Consider the following 25028-nt stretch of genomic DNA (forward strand, 5'->3'; position numbering starts at 1 on the left):
AATTCTGCCAAATTTTGGACGCAATCTAATCAAAAGAACTATGCTTCTACAGCTCTTCATATACAATGGATTTCGATAACTACAAAATATAAAGAACTAGGCAGATACAATTTGGTGCACAGGTTAAAAAAAAAATCTAGATCCATATCAAACACGTAGAGGGTTTGACCGTTTGTCTTTTGAATACACGCGATAATTCAAAACCGTGACAGTTCAAGTAAAAGAAATTTGGTCCACAATTTAAGCATCTAAAACACAGATTCTTATGAAACTTTGCATCGAATCTGTCAAAAGATTGATAATATATCAGTCTGTAATTTTACAGGCATGCAAATGGAATAACTTAAAAGTATAGTGATTCAAATAAATAAAATTTCGCATTTGATCTTTGGACTACAATTGTTGTTATATGTCAAATTTCCGTTCTAATCGTTTGAAAAAAAAAACCCTTAGAAGAAAGTATTCAAATTTTCGGGTATTTCTTTATTAACGCAAGACAGCTATTCATTGTCAAATATCCTTCATTAATTGTTTCTTTTAGTAACTATTATTCGCGAACGAGATGCGGAAAATGCCGCATGTACCGCTTCCGTGACGTGCAAAATTCCGACTCTCATATAAGGGAGTCTGAAAAAAAAATGCGAGTACACGTGGCATTTATAGCCTTGCCCAAGGTCAAGGATTTTATGTGGCAAAAAGGAAAAACACATTTATTTAGAGATTAAAGAAAAAGAGCTATAAAGCAAATCCTTTTGTTATAGAAGTTTATCAAATCATTTGTTGAAAACTTTCCTTAAAACTTAAAACATTATTTCCTTGTTTCTGAAAAAAGAAAAAAAAATTCTATCCAGTATTTAAATTTATGTTTCTATTCAGACTTAAATTGTCTGGGTTTAGTTAAATAATTTTAAAAAAATCTATTTTTTTCCCATCCGAACTATTAAAGGAAATATTAAATCATTCCAAATTTCTTATTCTATATTTCAGAAACTGCAGAGTATATTGGTAAATTATTACACTAATTTGAACAAAAAAAATGCATTGTATTTTAATTTAATTTCATAGATATGCGTTGGTTTGATAGTTAATATTAAGTTAGATATAAAGTAATTATAAAATTAGTATTTTTTAAAATTTTATTCATTTTTTAATTTAAAAAATATTTAAAAATGTAAAATAGAGTTAAAACGTAAATTATACAAATCTGAAAGCTCATTTAACTTCTTAGAAGTCAAAACATAAAAGAAATTCTGCGATTTCAATAAAGCAAATTCTTCAGAAGATTAAGAATATTGAGTAAAAATATTAAATTATTTTGCTGTTAACTTAATCAACTAAATACTTTTCAATAAACTGTATCGGTTACTACGACCAAAATATTATTTATCATGGTTTATTAACTCAGTTAATTATTTTAAACTAACAGAGTCATCAACTTTTTTAAATCACTTTCGAGACCATGCAATCCACCGTCGCTACCTGTCTCTTCTGTAATGTTACAGACCGACATCTTTCCTGTTATCTGATTCGACGGCACCACTTCTGCCGGACTACAGCAGCGCTCCCGACTTCACGTGTTCCCTCTCTCAGTCCGGCATTCAGATTCCTGATGTCGGCACAGCCGGACGTCTCTATCTTTCTCCCGGAAAGAATATATTCCTTCGTGTGCGCTCGACGCTACTGAGTTTCTAAACTTTTTCCTGGGAAGTTTCAAGTTTGAAACTGCAGAAAAACTACAGTGCCGGACTTTGATCAGAGTTGTGGAGTGTGTTGTAAGCGTGTTTTTATTTGCTGGAGAGTTTTCAGATAGTTTTTGAAAGCAAAATTGAGCAGAAATATAACTTTTTCAAGATGTCATCAGATAAGTGTACAACGGATTATAAATGATCTATTACAAACAAACAGTTGGATTTAATTAAGGTCTTTTGACGATTCTATTTAACAATTAAATAGTGAATTTTGAAAGATAATAATCCCTTAGAGGATTGTGGAATAATTCATTTGTCTTATAAAACTTTGAAATTATAAATTAACTATTTGGAAACTTTATATGAATTCAACTTTGACTGTCGAACAAATTTTTGGAAAACGAAATTTAATCAAATATATACAGAATTTTTGAGGTAAATGTTATTGACATTAAGTCAAAAAACTTCTCATAATTTGTCTATTACACCAATTTTACAAACATTATAAATAATCAAGAATAAGTAGTTTTGAACTTCCATATTACACATGTTTGTTTCATGAGTTTAACCATAATAATTCAGATAAATCCATGTAATAGTTTACTTAGTATAAAATATTGAAGTAGTAATACTGGTTATTCGTAAATACTATATATGTATATGATTTATCGTATTACATTAGTGTTAAAAGTGAATTAAAATATATTAATAAAGAAAATTAAATCAACATAGAGCTGAAAACTAAATAGACATTTATCTTGGGAAAAAAAAGATATCAATTAATTTTGTTCATAAAAGATACGAAAAGAAGAACCACCATTCTATGTGTGATCTAGGTGACATTTGGAAGGCTTACTATCCCAAATTTTACAACTCAGTTTTTTTTTTTTTTTTTTTTAAACTGGACGAATTTGGAAAGTTTTATGAGCAATATTTGTGACTTATAAAACCGAAAACAAAGAAAAAAACTTTCAAGAACTTTCTATAAAGGATTTGAAAATGTTGGTTTTACCATATATTCTCTTTATCATCTTTACAAGACAAGGTAAGTGAAATTATTAAATTACATTCTTATTTGTAATATGTATTTTTTTTTCATTCTAGAAAATTATTTTTTTATTGAAAATTTTATATTATACTTGATATTTGAAACAGTTTCTTGCGATTAAAACTTTTAAAATGAATGAATGATAATTGATAAAAAAATGGTATATAAATTAGAGCAGCTTTAGTTAAATCTCCGTCTAGAAGCTATATATTGTTCTTGATCATTTACTTTTATAGTTATCATTTAATCAAAGAAATATAACATAGAAAAAATGTTGTATGCTATATAAAATACGATCAATTATAATTTGTAAAAATAAAATAAATACTATAGATAAATGAACATTTTGTACGTCACTTTTCAGTTAATGATCGTTACTAGTAATTTTTGAAAGAAGACATGAATATCAATTATTTCGGCAAAATTAATTGTTTAAATTTTTGTTTTAAATTTAATTATAACTATAATCCATCAAGAAAATATTTGTATATTACTTATTAATGAGGTTAATAATTTTATATCAACGATTTTCTCACGACATTCGATATATCCTTAATACATACACAATTTGCTAATTATTTGTATAAAGAATATTAGTAATAATTTATGATAATAAATTATAATTGATGCAAATATATAATAACACATCTAAGACACAATAGAAATATATTTTACATCTATGAATTTAATAATTACTGTACATGGAATGTAATTTATTTATCGACAAAACAGTACGAAATACAAAATAATACGAAATTCTGTAGATTCTTGTTAATACATATACTATATAAAGAAATTTTTTTAAACAATTGTTCGCGTATTTTCAAAAGATTGTTTTGTTTCATTTGAAAAATATTCTTCAAATTACATCCGGAATTTTTATGTTCATGTAATATTTAGTTGAAGAAAACTTTTTAAATCATAGAAGAAATTTCTTAGAATTTTTTTGTGAACTTGAGAATTAGCAATGGTTTTTATGTAAGTAACACTGCCAAAGAAAAAAAATGATATTGAATTGCGAAGAACAGTTTTTTAAGTTGCATGATATCTTATTGTTAAGTTTTTCAAAATACTTATTTGACATTTATAATTAATTTTATGCTATAAAGTATAAATTTCCTTTGTCAATAACATAAATTTTTAAGTAAAAAGGTATGAAATGAAATCAGTGTATTTAATTTCTGAATAAAATATTAAATTGTGAGAAGAATTTTTTTAATGAACTTTTTTTCCGAAATGTAAATTTATGAAAATAAAGCTACTTATTTTTGTCAGAAATTAAATAATAATAAAAGATCATTATATTTGTGCAATTATTTAGTTTCATAAGTACAATCACTGAATTATTTGTTAAAGCTTAGAAAAAATGCAACTTTTTAAAATTTAATTTCACATTTTTTTATCTAATTAATTAAATAATGCAAAATGCAACTAATGAATTTCCATTCCAAATAAAGTATCGTAATTTTCAGTAGAAATCAAATAGTCTTGATAGAGTTTTCACTCAAATAGTTTTATGTAAATATTTAGCTTAGAAAATGCAAACGATTTTCATTGAGGCGTAGAAGAAAATGCAATACATGGTTGGCATTTTCAATTTTAATGAATGGAAAACCTGGATTTAATTTTGACACCGGATAACGACTTTCTTTTCGGAAAATATATTTTTTCAGACAGAACTTTCTCTGAAATAAAGTTTTATATGGTTGAAGCTCATTATATTTAGTAGAATTTGATTAATTATTAAAAAAAATCGTTTAAAATTGGTTTGAATTTTTTTGTTTCATTTTTCTTCGGAAAGGCGAACTTGGATATTTTTTAAGACTGGTAATTCAATATAACATGCCTCGTTTCAGAAAAAAAAATCACTCTTAAAATCATTTAAATTTAATTTTTTTTTCATTTTTTAAAAAAATCTTTATGGAAGTTTAAAAATCTATACAACACAAACGCAAAATAACATGTTGCGTCTTAGAGAATATAAATTATATATTTGTTAGTTTAGTTTTAAATATTTCAGCTTTAAAATTCTTATAGACATTTAGAAAAAAATATAATATTTACAAAACATAACATGGTGGTGTATATAGAAAACCTATCTTACATATGAATGAGCAATTATTTTTCAAAAACAAAGTTGAGATCATAATTGAAGCTTGGAAAAAAATTACATACTTATTAAATATAATATTATATATATCGTGATATAAGATTTCCATGAAATTTATTAATTTCAAAATCAGAAATGCAAACTTAGATATTTTTGTAAAAATTTAGAGGAATATATGATTTGAATTTAAATATAATACGACGCTTTTTAGAAAACACATTTTAAATATAAATGAGTTATTTCAGATTTCTAAAGCTCTTACAATAAAACTTTTTTCAAAATTAGAATTATATCTAAACTTTTATAAAGCTTTTATTATGTAAACTTTTTTTAAGCATTCGGATTAAAAATTAACATTATAAATATTTTAAATGAATATTTTTTAGACCATTATATGCGAACAAGTATACTCTTTATCATCTAAATTCCTCTTCATAAAACAATCCATTTTTGCATTACTCTATTATTATTTCCATTTATAAAATAGATGAATTGTTATATATGTTTCACTGTAAAGAATAGAAGTTTGCAAAATTCTGATGTATTAATTCACTTTCCTTGAAGGGCTTCTAATCAGTGAATTACGTTATAGTTTGCCGGTACTTGAAATATGTAGACTAATAATATAATAGTTTGCTGAAGTGTTGGTTAAAATATAGAAACTTACTTATTAGATCTGCTTTTCAGAAACAACAATTATCGAAAAGGGGGCATAAACGATTAGTAATCATTTATATGCAAAACGAGTGGTATGCTCTTTCAAATAGGGTCAATTAAACTAATTTATGTATTTATATACTTTATTAATATATAAATATGTCCAATAGAAATGTAAATATATTTAAAATGTTTATCTACACATTTATTAGACAATTATTTATTTTCTAGTGTCTTTGAGTCAATATTTGCATTTAATTTATAGAAATTAAATTGTTCTCATTAAATTTGCGTCAGGTAGACAATTTAAGATCCAATTTTAATAGGTTTCAGATGGTATGCTCCAATTCGGAAATAACTATTAGAAGAAAAACGGACCGTCCCCATTATTACAGATTATTTGAGATTAATATTTGTTTAATCAGATAACAATGGTATTTCCAAGATAATGTCTTTGTATGTTCCGCTTAATTTCTTCTATTGTTTCATTTTGAAATTTTAGAAGCTATTGATTATTCAACAAATATTTCTTTGGAAGATATTTAAACCAGATGTTTTACTGTAGCAAAACTTTATTTATATTGATATAAATTTCACTAAATGAAATGCTTTTTTCCTTATATTCCAAACATAATTACTTAAAGTAAAAATCCAGCATTATAATTAATAACATTAATAGTGAGATAGATTGTCTTTGGTTTTCGTTATTCTTTATTGACTAATATCAGCAAATTATCTTATCTTATAAGTTATTTTCTAAGTTCTAATAGAATTTATTTGATAAAATTTTTGTTGTATAATTTATGAATCCTTGTCATCTCAAGACCAAAATATCTTCAGATCTATAGCAAATCGTATAAGAGACCGAACTAACTTATTACAGAATCTTTGTTCAAAATGTGACAAATTAATTAGTTTAACCCTCGAATATAATGATAAAAGTATATTTATAATGAAACTTCTTAGTGATTTTAGGTAATACTATGCTTTTAGTTTCGATAATATAATTAAAACTTAAAATATCTTATGGACAATGTTACTATCTAGGGGTCAATGTTATAAATTAGATTTTCACAAAAAATATCAAATACTTTTTTTTCTGAGCAGTTTTCTTCATGAAATCGTCTAAATTTTGTTTCTAATCTTGTTCTTTGGGAAATTACATTGATTTTTATATTTACAAATTACATGTTTTAGTACTATTTACATTTTTAAACGATTTTTTCAAGTTCTAAATTTTAGCAGAATTTCTTACGAAAAAATTCACACTTTAAAATACAACCCACATTTTTGTCCAGATTTTACTCAGCAGTATTATAGTTATTTTAATACTTCACAATGTGAAAAAAATTGAAACTTTCAGGTTATTTATCAATGGAGTTCCAATATTTAAAGATTGTGAAGAAGGAGAGCTTCTTTTTTTTTAACCCTTTCTAGGGCCGTGGGAAGTATGCTTCCCACCAAATTTATTAATCTTTGTATGAAATGATGTAGGTTGGCATAAGTTCTGTCAATTTTTTTTAAAAAGACAGAAACTTAGATGCCCCAGTTCTTTATATGACACAAAATGAAGTGTCTTGATTTGTTACTTAATTATTAATTAGCAAAATTAAATAATTAATTAAATTAATTTTTTTTTCTAATAAGATAAATGAATCCCTTTTCTTATTCTAATTTCAAGCCTAAAAATATTTTAACATAATATGATGAGAAAAAAATGTCCCTTTAAAGGGTTCATTCAGGAACTAGGTATTATATCTTTTATACTTTTTGTTAGATTTAGAGCAAGTAATTTGATAAAAGTTTAATTAGACGGTTTATACTTTATTATTTTTTTTATCTCTCAACCCACAATGTTTGCATTTTTTTTTTAAGTAACTTGACATTTAACGAATATTTTGAATTCATTGATGATTGTTTTCCTTCCAAATACAAAAATTCAAAATATTACAATCTTGCATCCTTTTTTTTAATCTTTCCTAATAAAGTTACATACTATGGACTTGAAAAATTTAGAATGGTTCAAGAATAATTAAACTTAATAATTTACAGCAAACTTTTAAAAATTACAGTAAATTTATTGAAATGGCTCATTTTGAAACATATTAAGACATTTTATCTCCTTGAATTTTATTACAAAATACAACAAAATTAAATTTCCATTTCCTGATATATTTCACAATTTTGGATTTTTTTTTATTAAAAAGCAGAAAAACTGAAAATGTCTGTTTTCACTGCAACTGTCCTTCTTTACTTTTTCTCAACGAATTTTGCAAAATGTTATTGAAATTTCAATTTGATTTAGAAACAAATTTATGTTAAATCTGACAACCGTGAAAATTGATTGTCAGTTATTCTAACATCATCACTTAATCATTTAATAATCCAAAATAATATCTCTCATATGATTTTACATGATTCAGTAATGAAACTTTCTGCTGTTATAATCTTTTTTGAAACATTGAAATAAGACTGAACTTGTATCAAAGCAAAATGGTACCTCAATGAGAAACATACAAAATATATGAAAATGTACGTCAAAATGTATAAGGAAATTTCATGTAACTACCAGCAGCATAGGACATTTTGTGACAAGAAATGATATCAAAAAATATAACAGATAAAGTTAGCCATTGCAAATATTTTCAACAGAAAAATGTTTCAGTAAACCTGACATTCAACATTCCAATACAACAATTCTAAACAAAAAGAATATTAAAAAAAATAACACAAATACAGTTATTGTTAAAATATTAACATAAACTAACAAATACGATTCAAAATCTCTGGAACATGATATTTAATACAGTGTTTATTTCATCAACATATTTTATTCTGTCTTCAGAGAATAACGTAGAAAACAGAAAACCGAATTAACATTTGTTGGATTCTCAATTTCCGTAGATTTAGTAACGATCAAATTGCAAACTTGGGATTTTCTTCTTAACAAACATTTAGGACAGAATTCTCTGTTGTGCGTCCGTTAAATTAACTGCGCTCACTGTAAACCGCCGTAGAGAACGCGGAATAATTAGGAGAGAGCGGATTGGATGCTTTCAGCTTGCGTCGGAGAATCGTGAGGACGAGTATTAGTCCCAGTCAATTAAATGTGAAAATAGTTGGACGACAACCCACACATGCGTGACAACTGTAGTTGTGGTTTAATTCATGAGATACAAAGTTTGTGGCAAAGAAGCATTTAACTTTGTATACGAACGTAATTTATGTTGATTTAACCCAAACCATTTATCGATTAATTTATTATGAGAGGGAAGCGGTATCGATATGCGTTTTGAAAATCGTTTGCGGGATATTAGTAATGCAGTTTAAAATTCTTTCAGTTAAGTAACGAAATATGTAAATAACGCGGTTCTTTTTGCTAGTAAAACTGCATGCGAAGATGATGGCGGAAAATTTGTCTAATTAACTCAAGTTAGCTTACGGAAATTTTGATAGTTGAGTTATATTACTCTTTTATTGTTTGACATCATCAAGTTCCAATTGGTTTGGTTGGATTGTTAAATCAGTTGAAAGTGGCATAGTGAAAATATAAAATTAAATTCATTTTCACTGAGCACGAATGGTAATTTCTTTTTATAATATTTTTCAAGAAGATATAATATTCTTTCATTAAAATTTTATATTGTTATGGAGTTATGTTTCTGATTATTAACCCAGCGTTTTAAAATTCAATTTTATAAATGTATTTTATAATTTTAAGCTAGCAAATTTTTTGGCGATTAATCCTTTGCAATTAGCAATAGGTACCAGCAAATTGAATTTCTAATTTTCATAAGTTATGTCCAACTGATTGAAACAAAAATTGAACAAAGAACTACTATTATCTTCATGTACCAAATTTCATATATATAATTCATTGCGTCTTTCAGTATCGTATTTTCCTGCATGTGAAAATACATAACGACCGAAAGCTGACTCCTAGAGGGATATTGTTTCAAATTTGATCTGCGTTACAAATTTTATCTTTCTAGCTGTCACGATTTTGTAATTATCGTACCAGATTATATTCAAACAGCTGGACAGAAAGACGACAAACAAGACCTCTGAAGGGGATTTCATTCAAAATATGACAGAAGTTTAGAAATTTGATATTAAGTCCTTATATGAAATTTCATCATCCTTGCCTCAATGCATTTTTGAGACACTTTTATCACAATAATACATATAGAAAGATAGGCATGATGTCCAAAATGTGTTTCGAGGACACGGGAGAAATCGAAAATGTGGTGATTACTCAAAATCTCGAATTTCAAATTTTTAGAAAATTGCAAAACTTTCTCTATTCTTCGTATATGCGAAAATAAAAATCCCACCTTTTCATTATTAATTGCTAATAATATACTAATTCCATAGGACATTTCGAAAATTGAAACAATTGATATTGCTTACAAAGCGATTTAAATTAGTTAGAAGTTTAGATTTAAACCAAAATTATAGGGAACTAGTTTAGTTGAACAAAAGTAGAAAATTTTAATAATTACTTTAAGCTGAAAAATTTGATTTGCGACACATATGACGATAAGAATATATGCCAAAAATCGTATTCTTAACTCCTTTTACCGGATATCAGAATATTTATACCGTCAAAAAATAATTTTCAATTTTAGTCAATTAAAGTATGAGACATTTCACTAATTATACAAATGCATAATTTATATACTTTTGAAAAGTCGAAAGTTTATAATCTTAATAAAAAATCTAACAAAAGAATCTAGAATAAAGGGATATAGATTTTTTTCTGGGAAGGGGTGGAATTATCATGAAATACATTTTCTTCACATTTTGTACAACGCTACTTATAAATTATCAAAATCGGTTAACATATTTTTTTTATTATGTGAGAACATAATGTTGTTTTGGCTTTAGGTTTTTGAAGCGAATTGAAAGCAACAAATTATTAAAGCCTCAAAATGCGCAGGCAACAAATTGGTGATTTTTCCTTTTTTTTTTATTTTAGAGTCATCTTTCACAGTATAGCTTTTGAAATATATATCGTCTGCTAATATAGTTTTATTTGAGAGTCAGCTTTCACAGTATAGTTTATGTAATTTTATTATGGAGTCGACTTTCACAGTATAGTTTTTGAAATATCTATCGTCTGCTAATGTAGCTTTATTTTGGAGTCGGCTTTCACAGTATAGTTTTTCCATTATCTATCGTCTGCAAATGTAGTTTTATTTTGGAGTCGGCTTTCACTATATAGCTTTTGAATTATCTACCGTCAGCTGCTGTAGTATTTCCCTTGGAAATCGCAGTGTTATTGCCTAACTCACACAACGCTTTTCAAAAATAAACCAAACAAGTTAAAATATTATTTTTATTATTTTTTTGCATTAGCCTTTGGAGGCGAATTATTAGGTAAAATATTCTATAGTTTTTAAACTTTCAAGTTACGCGATATTTATTATTTTTTGAAAATTTTATAATTATCATATTTAAATGAAAATATGCTCACACTATTGCTTTGTAATTCTTTAACATGTGCTCATATATTATACTACTCATGGAGTTTTCTGCTCAGAAATATTTTTTTTCTGTGCATGCCTATTAATGGTGATGAATTTTTAAAATGTCGCATCACAACACATATCCGATTAGACATTAAAATGTAAAGACTTTAAGAAATATAAGTTTTATACTGCTTTATAATTAAAGTAAATTATTCTTTTCATGGGTCCTAAATTTTATGTCGGATGTTAAATTTTACTTCCGAAAAAAATCTCCTTTATTTGCAACTGGAATTTCGTCAGTTTTCACTATGAAGAATATCCCATTTTTTTTTTTAATTTTTTTTAGGATAAAATAATTTTTTATTAATAGATTTAAAATTGGTATAGCTAGTAGTTAATGTAAAATCAGACCTTAAAACGATCGTAAACTATTCAAATATTATTAATACTGATCCAGAACTTGCATACAACGCTAAACATATTTAAATGAGTTCAATTACCAAAGTAAACATTGCTGATTGAATTATGACATGAATATCGCCAACACCAAAAAAATTGCAAAGACTTTTATATATTTATCGTTATAAACGAAAAGGTCTTACGTGATATTCGTAAGTATGTATGAACAAAAAAAAACCCTTTAAATAAAATCGATATACAGCTTATGGAAAGTTTAAAAATACATTTTATGACTTATTGATTATGATGCTTGTCATAATGTATGAATAGAAAATGAAAGGTAAAACCGTACTTTATTCTTTGTAGGGTAATTTCCATTTTTTAAAAACATTTTTGTGCACTGAATATAGAGAAAGTATTGTGATCAACAAAAAATTTGAGTCGAGAAATTTGTCAAATCTCCACGTTTTAGATCTCCCCTAGTTCGGAAAATATATTTTTGACATTATGTCTGTCTGTGGGTCTATCGGTCCTTTGTGTGTCTATGGTCAAAACTCAAAAATGCTTTGAACTAGAAAATTGAAATTTGGTATATGGACTTACGACCAAATTTTTAGATATTTATCAAATTTTGAACGAAATTCATTCACAGAAAATCTGTCTGTCTACATTTAGGAATACGAATGACCTTGATAATTCCGAAATACAAAGTGTTAGGTAAACCAAACTCAGTACACATATTTAGGATTTGAAGGATGGATTCTTGTCAAATTTTGAACCAAGTATCTGAAATGCTTGGCTGTCTTTCTGTCTGTACTTTCGCATACATTTAAACAAAATAAATCATACACTTGAGAATTTGAAGCAGTATTTTCTTGTAATTGCAATGGTAGTTCCATATTTGATTTCATCGGTGAGTTAAAAAAAAAAACTTCAGAATATATATAATATTTGCACGATAGATTAGTAAATTGTTAGGTTTATAACAAAGAACTTTATTTCGTATTGTTCGTTAGTGACATACAAGGTATTTTCGTTTCCAACGTTGGTCTAAATTTTTATGACGTGGGAAGGGGAATAATCTTCGCTCTGTTGAATTCTAAACTGGCTCAGGCCTAGCAGTCTATACTAAGAAAAAATACCGAATTATCATACATATCTTCGGGTTAAAATTTTTTGAAAAATTCATGATTAATTGGTGTCTTTTTACGTGACAAAGAAAAATATAACTACTCACAATGACCCAAAAAATGTTTGTGTTGGGGGGGGGGGGCAGAGGGCAGCCAGTAGAAAATTAACCAAACAATACGCCGGTGATCTGCTGATACACTCATGCAGGGGGGCGGGGGATGGCACATAATTCCCCAACACAAATCTCGCAAGGACCCGGGCATTCAAGAACAAAGAAAATTCCCTGCCAGGTCATCTCCTTCAGATTTATTGAGTAAAATATAAAAATTCATTCATATGACCTTCAACAAGAACAGGAAATGAATTCTAGTTTTTGATACAATTCACGTCATAAGAAGTAAAATGGTTACAATGCTCCAACCTATGAAGTGATGAAAACTTAGATACATGATAATCTATAAGTGGAAAAAATGAACGGAATTAACAAATAAAATTCTATTTCAAAAATTAAATAAACCTCCAGGCGACATATAATGAATAGTTTCAGCAAAATTCCAGTGGTTGGTGGCAGATCACTATAGACTATGCGTCATGGCCAAAACCGAAATAAGAACTTATTCGCATAAAACAAAAAGAAAAAGAAAAAGAATAGAAAAGGACACAGAAAAAAGCAATGACTCAATAAATGGCAAAGCATTTGCTAACAAAAAAAATGTAGCCTACCTTCCAAATAATGCTGTTTTGTTCCGAAGAACGCATGTCCTTGCAAACATTACTCTATGGACTTTTCATAGATAATGCATGAACTTCATTTTTTTACGGAATAATTTCAGGATAATGAGATACATCAATGCTTGGATGCCTCCTCAATTCTTTTTCGCCCAGAAATTAATATTAGATAAGCCTCCAGCCTCTGAATCGGCACATCATGAGAGAACCGCGAAAAGTTCCGGTGGCTGATAGCAGATTACTAAGACTTCCATAAAAGACAAAAAAAACAACATATAAACTCCAACATAAAACAAAATGAGAAAGTAAGAAAGAAAGAAAAAGGACAAAGAAATATGCAATCTTAAACAATTGACGACACTGCCAAATAAAGCTGTTTTGCTCTGAAGAACGCATGTCCTTGCAAACATTACTCTATGGACTTCTCATAGACAATCCATGAACTTAACGTTTTTATGGAATAATATCAGGATAATGAGATACATCAATGCTTGGAGCCTCCTCAATTTTTCTTCGCCCAGAAATTAATATTAGATAAGCCTCCAGCCACTGAATCGGCACATCATGAGAGAACCACGAAAAGTTCCGGTGGCTAATAGCAGATTACTAAGACTTCCATACAAGACAAAAGAAAGTGAAAAAGAAAGAAAAAGGACAAAGAAATATGCAATATTCAACAAATGACGACACTGCCAAATAATGCTGTTTTGCTCTGAAGAATGCATGTCCTTGCAAACATTTCTCTATGGACTTCTCCTAGACAATGCATGAACTTAACTTTTTTACGGAATAATATCAGGATAATGAGATACATCAATGCTTGGATGCCTCCTCAATTCTTCTTCGCCCAGAAATTCATATTCGATATACCTCTAGCCACTGAAGCGGCACATCATGAGAAGACCACGAAAAATTCCTGTAGCTGATTGTAGATTACTAAGACTTCCACCAAGAAAAAAAAATTACATATAAACTCCAAAATAAAACAAAATGAGAAAGAAAGAAAAAGGACAAAGAAATATGCAATCCTCAACAGATGGCGAATCATTTGCATCAGAAAAATGGCGACACTGCCAAATGATGTGGTTCCGCTCTAAGCAGTATATATCCTTGCACAAAATGTATATTTTTCCATTCATATTTTTGGACTTCTCATAGATAAGGCATTGATTTCATTTTTCTATTAAATTGTATTATAATAATGAAGTACATAAATGCTTGGCAGTCTCCAAATTTTTCTTTGTCCAGAAATTAATATTTGATATATCAGCCACTTGGGAAACACATCATGAGCAGAAAAGTCAAATTTCCAGTAGCTGGTGGCAGATTACTAAAGACACAACTACAATTCCAAAAATTTCATATAAATTCAAACTTACATAAAACAAAATGAAAGAAAGAGAAAGAAAATAAAATGCCAAAGAAATATGGAATCTTCAACCAAAAGGAAATCATTTGTTTCAGGAAACTGTTGATAATGAAAAATGTTTCTCTGTTCCGAGCAGCACATATCTTTGCAATCATTACGGCTTTATATCTTAATCCATTGATTTCTGTGGATTTATCATAGAAAATGCTTTGTCTTACGTGTTTTTAGGGAATAATATCAAAATAATGAGATACATCAATGCGTGACTATCACGAACATCCATCTTTGCAGAGAAATTAATAATCTTGTGGGCTGTAGAACCAAATAAATCTCAAAATCAGGATGCGATGGTAAGAAAAAATCTATTTATCACAAGTTTTTAAAAATATTGCGCAAATAATTCTTGATTTGGTCTACTGCTACGGCATTCTAATGTTACTGATATATTTTGTTGAAATTATGGAAATATTATAAATTTATTTCGCAATTCTATTTTAAATCACGCCATTTTGAAATGGCTTTTACTAGAAATCCTATTATGTAACCAAGTTTCGTTCTGAAATTTTATTTATGGAATCCAAATTGTTATATATCTTACAAATAAATAAAAGAGTAGCTAATTTGATCATTATTTTGGAAAGAGTAACAGATATTGCTGATTCCAGTCGTCTTTTTGTATGAAGTATTTAGACTAATTAGACAGGAAAAGTTTAGAAGCCTTAGAAGCTTATTAGTGTTGTTTTAGTTTTTATATTATTCTTATTATTGCTTTCATTTATCAGAAATATTGCTTGGCTTGGAAATAGAATTATTCACAGTGTGATTAGATCATTTTACTAATAAGTTTTGAGGTTGTTGATAAGTTGAATATTAATGGGTTACCAATTCAATTGAAAGAAGTATCTAGGCATAGAGGGATCTCTGCTCAGAAGAGTATCACTACTCCAGGTAGCATTTAAATTAAAATAATTCACATCTAAATTAAAACATGCAGTTTTGAAAAAATATGTGGAATAGTTATGAGTTGCGGAGTCAATTGAATCGAGTATGTGTCGACACACGGTGCTTTCTGTTTAAAACACTTTCACAATTCCAGGTAGAGATAAAATTAAAATAATTCACACTTAAATTGAAACATGCAGTTTGGAAAGAGAAGTGGAATAGTAATGAGTTAACAATTTAATCAAAGCCACAAGTTGGTATTGAAACTTAGAATTTTTAAGAATTTTTAAAACCATGCTCTGTCCATAAAATTTGTAATTTTCAATACTTCCAGTTAAGCCTGTGACATTTCTTAAACAAGACAATGGAGGCCTTTTCTTAAATGGCGATTATAGGACCAGTGGACCGCTTTAATCGATGGCGAATTTCACGAGACGCTGCATCTTCGTCGGAGCGGGAAACAACCAGAAATCGCGGGAGATTGATATTATTTTCGATCGAGGACGAGTCATCGACCAGATCCATCTTGCGTTCCAAAGAGCTGTCCGGAGAACCTTTCAATCATGGGGAAAGTTTTCGCGAAATTACTCAATAGTTCGACGCCGCACTGCAAAAATAAACATCAGAGGCCCTAATAACTGGTGGTGTATTAAAACATCGACACTTTTATCGTAAATAGAAAGGCATGAATGATGTATTCTATGAAAGTCAACGTATGTATTGGCGGCAAATAAAAGTATTCAAGATGTTTCAGATATTGAATAAAGAATTATGCATTGTTATGCTTCAATTGGCGTTTAAGAGGGCCTTATGCCATTTCTAATCCTCCTAGCACATAATGCTGAAAAATATTGAGACGATATCTTATGTCATTGGCGGCATCCCTGCTATTAGGGGTACCTCAGGAATGGAGATGAGAAGCGTCCGAGATGGTGGTTGGTTCTCGCTACTCTGATGGGTTATAAAAAGGTGGGGGTTGACTACCTCTCATCAATGAAGGGATGCAGGCCCCACGGGCAGATTTGTAACGAAGTGATGGCCTTTTGGGCTCAAACATAGCGTTACTGTCTCTGCGGTCCAGTCATTCAGTTTTTTCCATGTGCCTCAGGACGGGTCGGAAGTAATCAATTTATGATTATGGTATTATAACAATTGCATCCAGGATTCAGAATATCGAAAAACATAGTGAAGATATCGTTCAATATCTTTCACTATTAAATAAATAGATTAGCTTATTTTCTGTTTTCTTCACCATTTGAATTAGCAGGAATGTTTAACAGGACCTTCTGCGAATTCCTAATCCTGTTAGCACATAAAGCTCAGCAACATTGCAATGATATCTTAACAATATTACCCGATATGCAGAATGTCGGACGACGTAGTGAAGAAATTGTACAATATTTTGTATTGTTAGAAAAACCCTTTTTTATGTTTTCTTTAACATATAGTTGTTATTAAAGTAAAAATATTTTTTTTCAAAACTGCTTTGGGACAAGAAATCGGCAACTAAATTTGAAATTTCTAGATTCAACCTTTGTGCTATATATAAACTTGATACTCATTAAATATTATGAGGAGGATTAAATATCTGTTATATCAAATAGCATGGATATGTGGAGATATTATTATGGTATTTTCCATATCATAATCGTCTTCGTTATCTGACCGCTATTCAGAGTTACGTACTTTGTTTCAAAATAAGCCTCATGTTACTCTCCAATGTGGACTTTTATATAACTAATGTATCTTCATACTGGCTGACAGTTTATTGTAACTTATTTAATCACATTATAAGCAATTTTTGCTGCTTTTGCTAAGATAATCTTTCTGGGTTATTTAATAAAATAGAATAATCATTCATAAATCAATTTGATACTCAGTTACCCTTTCTTTCAACATCTCCCGAAATTCCATTGCAGAGTTGAATATAATTTCGAAAATGACTGAAACATTCGGCATTTAGACTGAAAAATGATTGAAACATTCGGCATTTAGTCTGAGAAATGACTGAAACATTCGGTATTTTGACTGAGAAATGACTGAAACATTTAGTATTTAGACTGAGAAATGATTGAAACATTCGGCATTTAATTTGAGAAATGACTGAAAATTCGGTATTACATTTAAACATTTGAAACTTGATGCATTGTCATCCACCTTAATCTTCTCATCTTTTTTTTTCATAATTTTATTTTCTTGAAATATTAAGAGATAAAAAAAAAAAAAAAAAAAAACACCAAATAAATCATCTTTTCTTGAGTGGTTTCGAATTTCAAAATCATGACGTTCTAAGAATTATAAGTTAATATATTTGTTACTATAGATGTTATACTATAAAAATAAAAGTGACAAGCGATATAATGCTAACAACAAATGCATTAACAATGAAATTAAAGGTTAAACGTTCCATAGCTGACTTCATAATTCGTAAGAGGCTTTTAAAGTTAATGCATTTCATTATGACTTTAAGTATTTAAATTTATGGAGTGCTCATTCGTGAGATATATAGAAATTTGCGATAAAAAATTATTTCTGGCAGTAGTCTGAATTAATCCAATGGCATTTTTTCAATAACTTAACAATAACAAGTACAAGCAAAAGGCTTCCCTTCAAGGAGAAAAAATGGCACAATATGTGATCTCCGAAGTCATCTGGACATTAAATCATCGTCTCTAACCTTGAAAAACCTGTTGGGTAAAAAATAACACCCACATATTTTTACTTTCTTAAAAGTCATTCGCTTCTTTTCTTCAATCTGATTTTACATTCGTGTTTTTGCACTTTTTTCCCATCTTAAAACATTTACGAAAATGTACTTATTTTATTTACATTTTTATGTAGTTTTATAAATGTTGCAGAGTTTTAAACATTTGTATTGATGCTGCTTCATTAGCTCTTAACAATAACCATAGCGCAGTTTAATCAGGAATGGTTCTTGCGCTAAAAAATACCAAATCCAAACCAAAATTAATTGGTTGCAAAACGATTGAGTGTGCGTTTTGGTGCATTGGTAGGTCTCAACTTCAATCCAGCCAAGGTTCCGTAGCATTAAACTATTCAAGAATGAAATATCTTCTATTGGTGTGGTATGAAAGTATAAAGTTACGTCACATGATTATTCTTCATAAGCTGTCATGAGATTGTGGTTCAGCAGTACGATTCAGGTCCTAAACAACCCTTGAAAATAACAATGAGTTACAATTTAACTCGGAGATATCTAAAAATGACTACATATCCAATCCCAAGTTAATCTTTGGATAATTAATCTTTCTTTCCTAAAAGCATGCTTTGGCATACAATTATTTATTTATAAAGGGAGTCCCAAAATGAACACAAGATTTGACAATTCGTGCCACCATTCGTGCAGTGAAGTAATAGCAACCCTTGACAGCTGATAGTTTAGGGTTAGTAAAAAGGGACCGTTATATGATAGAACAACGTGTTAACGCAAGATTTGAATTAAATAAGAAACACAACTGTTTACTTTTAATTATTATATTTTTATTGAATCTTAAAGTACACAAAATAGGATGATGTTTGGAATAATACATATGGCAAATAATACACATTGAAATTTTCCATAAATGTGGTTGAATTTCGTTGATGCAACTTTGTTTTTCCTCCTTCAATGCAAGCGTGCTTAGGGGCTTGTTCTTATTGCTGTCATGTGACTATTTTAAGCCAAGTTTTTGCGCAGTAGCTTCTGAGGGTAAAGGCCCCTGAGCACCTGAGTGCAGAAATTTGACTTCTAGTTCATGTGAAGATAGCACACCCACACACTCGCTTGCGCAACCCTTTTTTACAGGGGGATGGGGAGGGTTCATTCATGCACCTCACAGATAGAACACAGGATAGAGAACAACCATGCCCGAATTATGACTCGAACCCGGGACGCCTAGATCACGGGGTAGCCGCGCTACCCTCAGGTCAGGCTGGAGGCTATGGGCTTTTTGGCATAGATATTTGACTTCAAATAACCTCCTTTAAAAGAAATCCAATGGTGTTAAATCACTAGATCTAAGGGACCAGTGCTCAAATTTTTGAATTGGAACAACCAGAATGTTTCAGTATTTTTGATATATTGTTCAACAATGAAAACACGTTATTGTATAAGATTTTTACTAACACTAAACTATCAGCTGCCATATGGTTTTTAATAGGGTTGCCAACACTTTACTGCAAGAATGGTGGCAAATTCAAATCTTGCTCTAATTTTGGGACACCCTTTAGTTCACCCTTTCAAAATTAAATCTAGCATTTTCAACAGGTTCATGAATTCTCTGAGACTGCTAACGACGTTCGGAGATCTCCACCCATTGATTTCCCATTATCACATGACATATCCCGATTCACTGTTACGTCATCACTGCTAAAGATCCACTTTTCAATAATTGAGCCATAAATTGCTCTAGATCACAGTGATATTCTGATCCTTCCGGGGGGTCGTCATTAGATGATTTTTAGCGCCATTACCCATTGTCTGGTGGGTAGGTACTTGCGTTTCCATGCTCACATAAATCACGTATTAATACCGACGATTCAGATCGAAGTGAATAACAGATCGATAGTAATGACGATAAATGTACTGGAGTAATTAGTGGGCCCACTAACGACGATGCTTTACATAGGTAATTAACCTGAGACGAGGGAGGACCAAGCGATTTCGGAATTCATCGGGACCATTAGTGGTATGATATCTGGATACATGTATATTGGTCTTTAATCACTTCCTGCCTTATTAAGAATTTTCCCGTACCTGATCCGACACAATTACATTCGATGATATGATATTTCGCCGATTGTGATGATGTTTGTGGCTGGATCTGGTAAACAAACTTCATGAATGATATGCTGAGAATTTTGTGGAATCCTTGGAAATTTTAGTACAGGTAATTAACGTCGCTTGAGCGATTTGACCAGTTAAAAAGTACTTTTCAGCAAAAGTTTGATTTTTTTTCTCGTAAACATTACATAAAAAATTATAGTAACCATAAAGAAATTGGAACTCAAAATATTTACGAATTTTCACGTTTAAGACAGTACTGTGTTAGAAAAACACTTATTTGGTTAATGTGATTTTTGAATTAACTTCCACTGTGACAATGTTAACTCAAAAATGCTTTGCACTAGACTTCTGAAATTTGGTGCACAGGTTTTGCACAGGATTTGCTGATTTCTATCAAATTTTAAGCATAATATATCCAAGAGCAATCCGTCTGTTTGGCTATTTGAATGTAAATCAACACGATAATTACCAAACAAAGATAGTTACATAGATAAGATTCGTTACATAGTTTTCATATCTATAGTGAAGTCATCTGTCACATTTTGAGCCCAATCCAACTATGGGTTAACTATATGCGGTCTGTATGTATGCATTTATTGCCTACATGTATTTTCAGAAACCGGTAACTTCGAAATTTAAAAATGCAATGAATTTTATATATCAAATTTGGTATGGAATTTGTGACAAAATTGCACAAAATTGTTTTGAATCGAATTTTTGTTTCAATCGGCTGATAAAAACGTGCCTAAACGTGACACAAATTCGATTTTTTGGATAATATTAATGGATATCTGAGATTAATCGTGATATAACTTACCAAGGATGACACGATAAATTCTGTAAAAATTCTAAATTCATACAAAAATTAATATTTTGTATCTAATGTACATCAATGTCATGTAATGCGTTCTCTGGCAGGACACGTTTATTAGAAAGTCTACGAAAAAGTTCTGGAGAAACCACCCCCATTAGTTATTTTCGTATTTAAGAAATAACTTCAACATTTTAGTTCCCAAAAAAAAATTTATTCTATATAAGTTTTATCTATATGAAATGGAACTGCAGATATAGCAATTTTAGTAATAAACTAAAGATAAAAACGTAACAGAATACAGTGGCATTTTAAACCAGAAGGGAATGATTTACTCTTTTTTTTGCACCGTAAAATTCCACAAAAATATTATTTAAAATGCTTATATTGATACTCTATTTATCCTGAAATTGTTTTCTTTTTTTACAGATAATGCCTTAAAAATGTTTGAAAGCAGCATTTGTTTCCAATGTCCTTATGCTAACTAATGTGAAATCATAAATTTAGATTTTATTTTCTGAAGAATGAATATTTCACTATGAATCCTTCATAAATAATGGAATAATCTTTCGTCTTTGAAATTTGATTAAAAATCTTTGAGTGTGTAATAGAACACACATTTTAATATAGCTTTATGTAATCGTGGCATGTTTCAATATCATCTTCAGTTCAAAAACTTTACAAAATTACTATAATACTATATATTTTTTTCAAAATAACTATAATTATTTTTTGTAATTATTCTACCCCGAATGTTTATAAAAATAACTTTCTCCTATGATCCATTAATTTCAGATAGTTGGACCAATATATATGTGAACCAAAAAATGGAATTTGTCCATTATTTTCGTAATTACGTTTTTCTTAATATTAAAATAAATTGCTAAAATTTCATTACAGCTTAACAAATATCACCATTCAGGGCAATTTTTTTGTTCAGGGAAAGAAAATGGAATTTTTCTCAACCAATAACGAATATTTATGATTTTCTTTCAAATTCGGATTCAAAAACGAAGCCTGTATTCTTAAACGCAAAGAAAATGTCAGAAATATTTTTTATTGATTAGGAAAAAAAATTCAGTTCTTTTTTCTCTCGGTTCTAAACGTAGAAAATTCATATCAGTGTTGTTGCTTGCTAAGCAACAAGATATTGAATGAAGATATAAATTTTTGAACTGCTCTAACAAAAGAAAATTGGACCCAGTTGTCCAATAGGGGTCATTTCTGTTACACGAAATCAATTTCTATAGGGATTTCGTGCTGTGAGTTCTTACCCTACACTTAAACTTGATATTTCTTATGCAAAAATGAATAAAATAAATGAAAATTTTTCTTATCAAAACGTTATAGACAACCAACCTTCAAGAAAGAGAAGAGACGCATTATTCTTAATTTTCATTGAAACAATGAAATTATCAAACCTATTTAGTTATATATTCGCTTTATTATCTATTTACTTATTTGACCGCTCTTTATTAGCGCTTTGCATATCGCTTTGCTTGTATTTGCCTATTTATTTTCTTTATTCGTTTCTGATATACTTTAGTTTTGTACACCTAACGTTTTGTTTCAGTTATTTTTATATTGTTTTGTGTTTTTCGAACGTATTATTATTACTTTCTCTTATACGTAGTACAGAGAAAGTATAATAATCGTCAAAAAATTCGAACTCAAGATTTTGGTGAATCTCCGCGTCTTAGAAAGCCCTTAGCCCAGAGTTAGGAAAACATGTTTTTGAAAACTGTCCTGTCTTTATGTATGTTTGTGACAAAGGGAACTCAAAAATGTTTTGAAATTTGGTATACAGTCGTTGCACTAAATTTGTAGCTTTATGTCAAATTCTGAGCAAAATCCATGCGGAGAAAGTCTGGTTGTACGGGTGACAAGTACGAAACGAAGAAAGCAAGATAAATAAAATTCGGTACATAGATTTAACATCTTCATCCTAACAAAGTTGGTGCGAAATCCAACAAGAAGGTGACCCTCTGTCAGGCAGTACTTGTAGAAACATGTGAACGCGATAATTCAAAAACGTAATGATTTAAGCATATCAAATTTGGTAAGTAATTCGGGACTTTCAGTGTAGTTTTGTGCCAAAGTTTTGTTTCAATCGATTGGGAAGAACACGTCTGAAACTCAAATTCAATTTTTGATAACTATTAACTACATTCCAGGGAATAATCGCCAAAGCATTCGCCACGGATCCCACGACAGGTAAAGTGAAAATGCTAAATTCCCAACAAAGGTACATATTTCGTAACTATTGTTCGCCAATTCCATGGAAGGTTCTTTCTAGGATAAAATCTTTATGAGTGCAAATGCGAGAATCTTCTGGGGAGACCAGGTTTTATTTACTATTTGTTTATATTGCTTTATTTTTTGCATTGTGTGTTCATTTGTTGCCAGCATGAAGACTTTATAATGGAGCTGTTTCTTCAGTTTAGTTACGTAATTGTTCCATTTCTTCAATGTAACACTAGGGCTATTTCGGGACGGACTCCGTAATTATAAGCCGCGGTCAGATGGCGAGGAGGATGCTTGAGCTACCTCCCCAACTCTCCAGGTTTCTGCACCACACCAGAAGGAAGTATTTTGGTCCCTGACGGATTTAGCATGTACTAGGATCAATTACACGGCTGTCCTGGAATCGTGTCTCGAATCTCACACACTTATGACCCAAAGACGATACTTTGCCACCAGCCACGGAGGTCCCTTGTAATGCCGCGGATAATAGAACTTTTGTAAATATTTGGTAAAGCTAAAGTAAGATCCATTGCTTTGCATCGTTGCTTTGTGAGGAATGATAAAATCCATAAACCATTCATTACCTTGACTCTTGGCTGTGATTCATACTGTCTATCTAAAATATAATACCGTCTATACTAAAGGAATAATCTAATTTAATGTGAATCATAGGTATGACTCAAATGCTGGAAAAAGTTTGCAGTTGCCTTTCCATACATAAATTTCTACACTAAATATTTGGCTGATGAACAAATTTGTGACGACATTGCAAAACATTTTATTTCAAGGAAAATGCAACTACTTTTTTACAGTTTGAAAACCGTCATTAATTTTGATTGTAAACAGCAATATACTTTCTAATAAATTTATAAAATGCCATTTTTTTACTCCTATTTTAAGGTTAGCTATTTGTCTAACATATTTTAGCATTTGTTAATCAATTTATAACATTGCAGCATTTTATGCAGTTTGCTTGACCTAAATTTAAATAATACAGAAGGGATAACATAACTGAACGTGAATCACATTTGTAAATCAAAAGCCGGAAGTAGCATGCGGTTAATTTCCATTAGAAAAATTAAATGTAAATCAAAACCCGGAAGTAGCATGCAATAACATGCAAATCATGTAAATCAAAAGCCGGAAGTAGCATGCGGGTAATTTCCATTAGAAAAATTAAAAGTAAATCAAAACCCGGAAGCAGCATGCAATGGCATGTAAATCATGTAAATCAAAAGCCGGAAGTAGCATGCGGTTAATTTCCAGCCATAATTTTCTAAAACAAATATTTGATTTAATTGTCTGGTGAACCAAATACGTCTCGACATAGCAAGACATTATGTTTGAAGCAAAATATAATGATTTTTTTAGAATTTGAAGATCGCATTTAACTTCGAATTTCAACAGCAAAATACGTTTCAATATAGTTATAAAAGGTCATTCTTTAATTTCCGATTCTAAGATTAGCTATTTGTTTAATATATTTTAAAATTTATTTATCAATATATAATAACACAACATTTTATGAAGTTTGCTTAATATAAATTAAAAATCCTTAGTCTGAAGCTTCGACAGGCACCATAAAGCCTCCAAGGACTGCATTTACATATTTAACTTCTTAAGACATCACTATATATATAAAA

The 25028-nt window shown here is 29.7% G+C and overlaps 1 protein-coding gene across 4 annotated transcripts in view; it reads left to right on the forward strand.

Annotated features, from left to right (window-relative positions):
- The first annotated feature begins 2614 nt into the window (after nt 1-2614).
- Nucleotides 2615-25028, forward strand: part of LOC129957164 (cell adhesion molecule Dscam2-like) — a 759520-nt gene continuing 737106 nt past the window's right edge. For all 4 annotated transcript variants that reach the window (XM_056069342.1, XM_056069344.1, XM_056069343.1 and 1 more), the window contains exon 1: nt 2615-2733. In XM_056069342.1, the coding sequence (XP_055925317.1) occupies nt 2688-2733 (46 nt within the window). In that variant the 5' untranslated portion in view covers nt 2615-2687. The remainder of the gene's footprint in view (nt 2734-25028) is intronic.

Source organism: Argiope bruennichi, chromosome 11, assembly GCF_947563725.1.
Source record: "Argiope bruennichi chromosome 11, qqArgBrue1.1, whole genome shotgun sequence".
Taxonomy (NCBI): domain Eukaryota; kingdom Metazoa; phylum Arthropoda; class Arachnida; order Araneae; family Araneidae; genus Argiope; species Argiope bruennichi.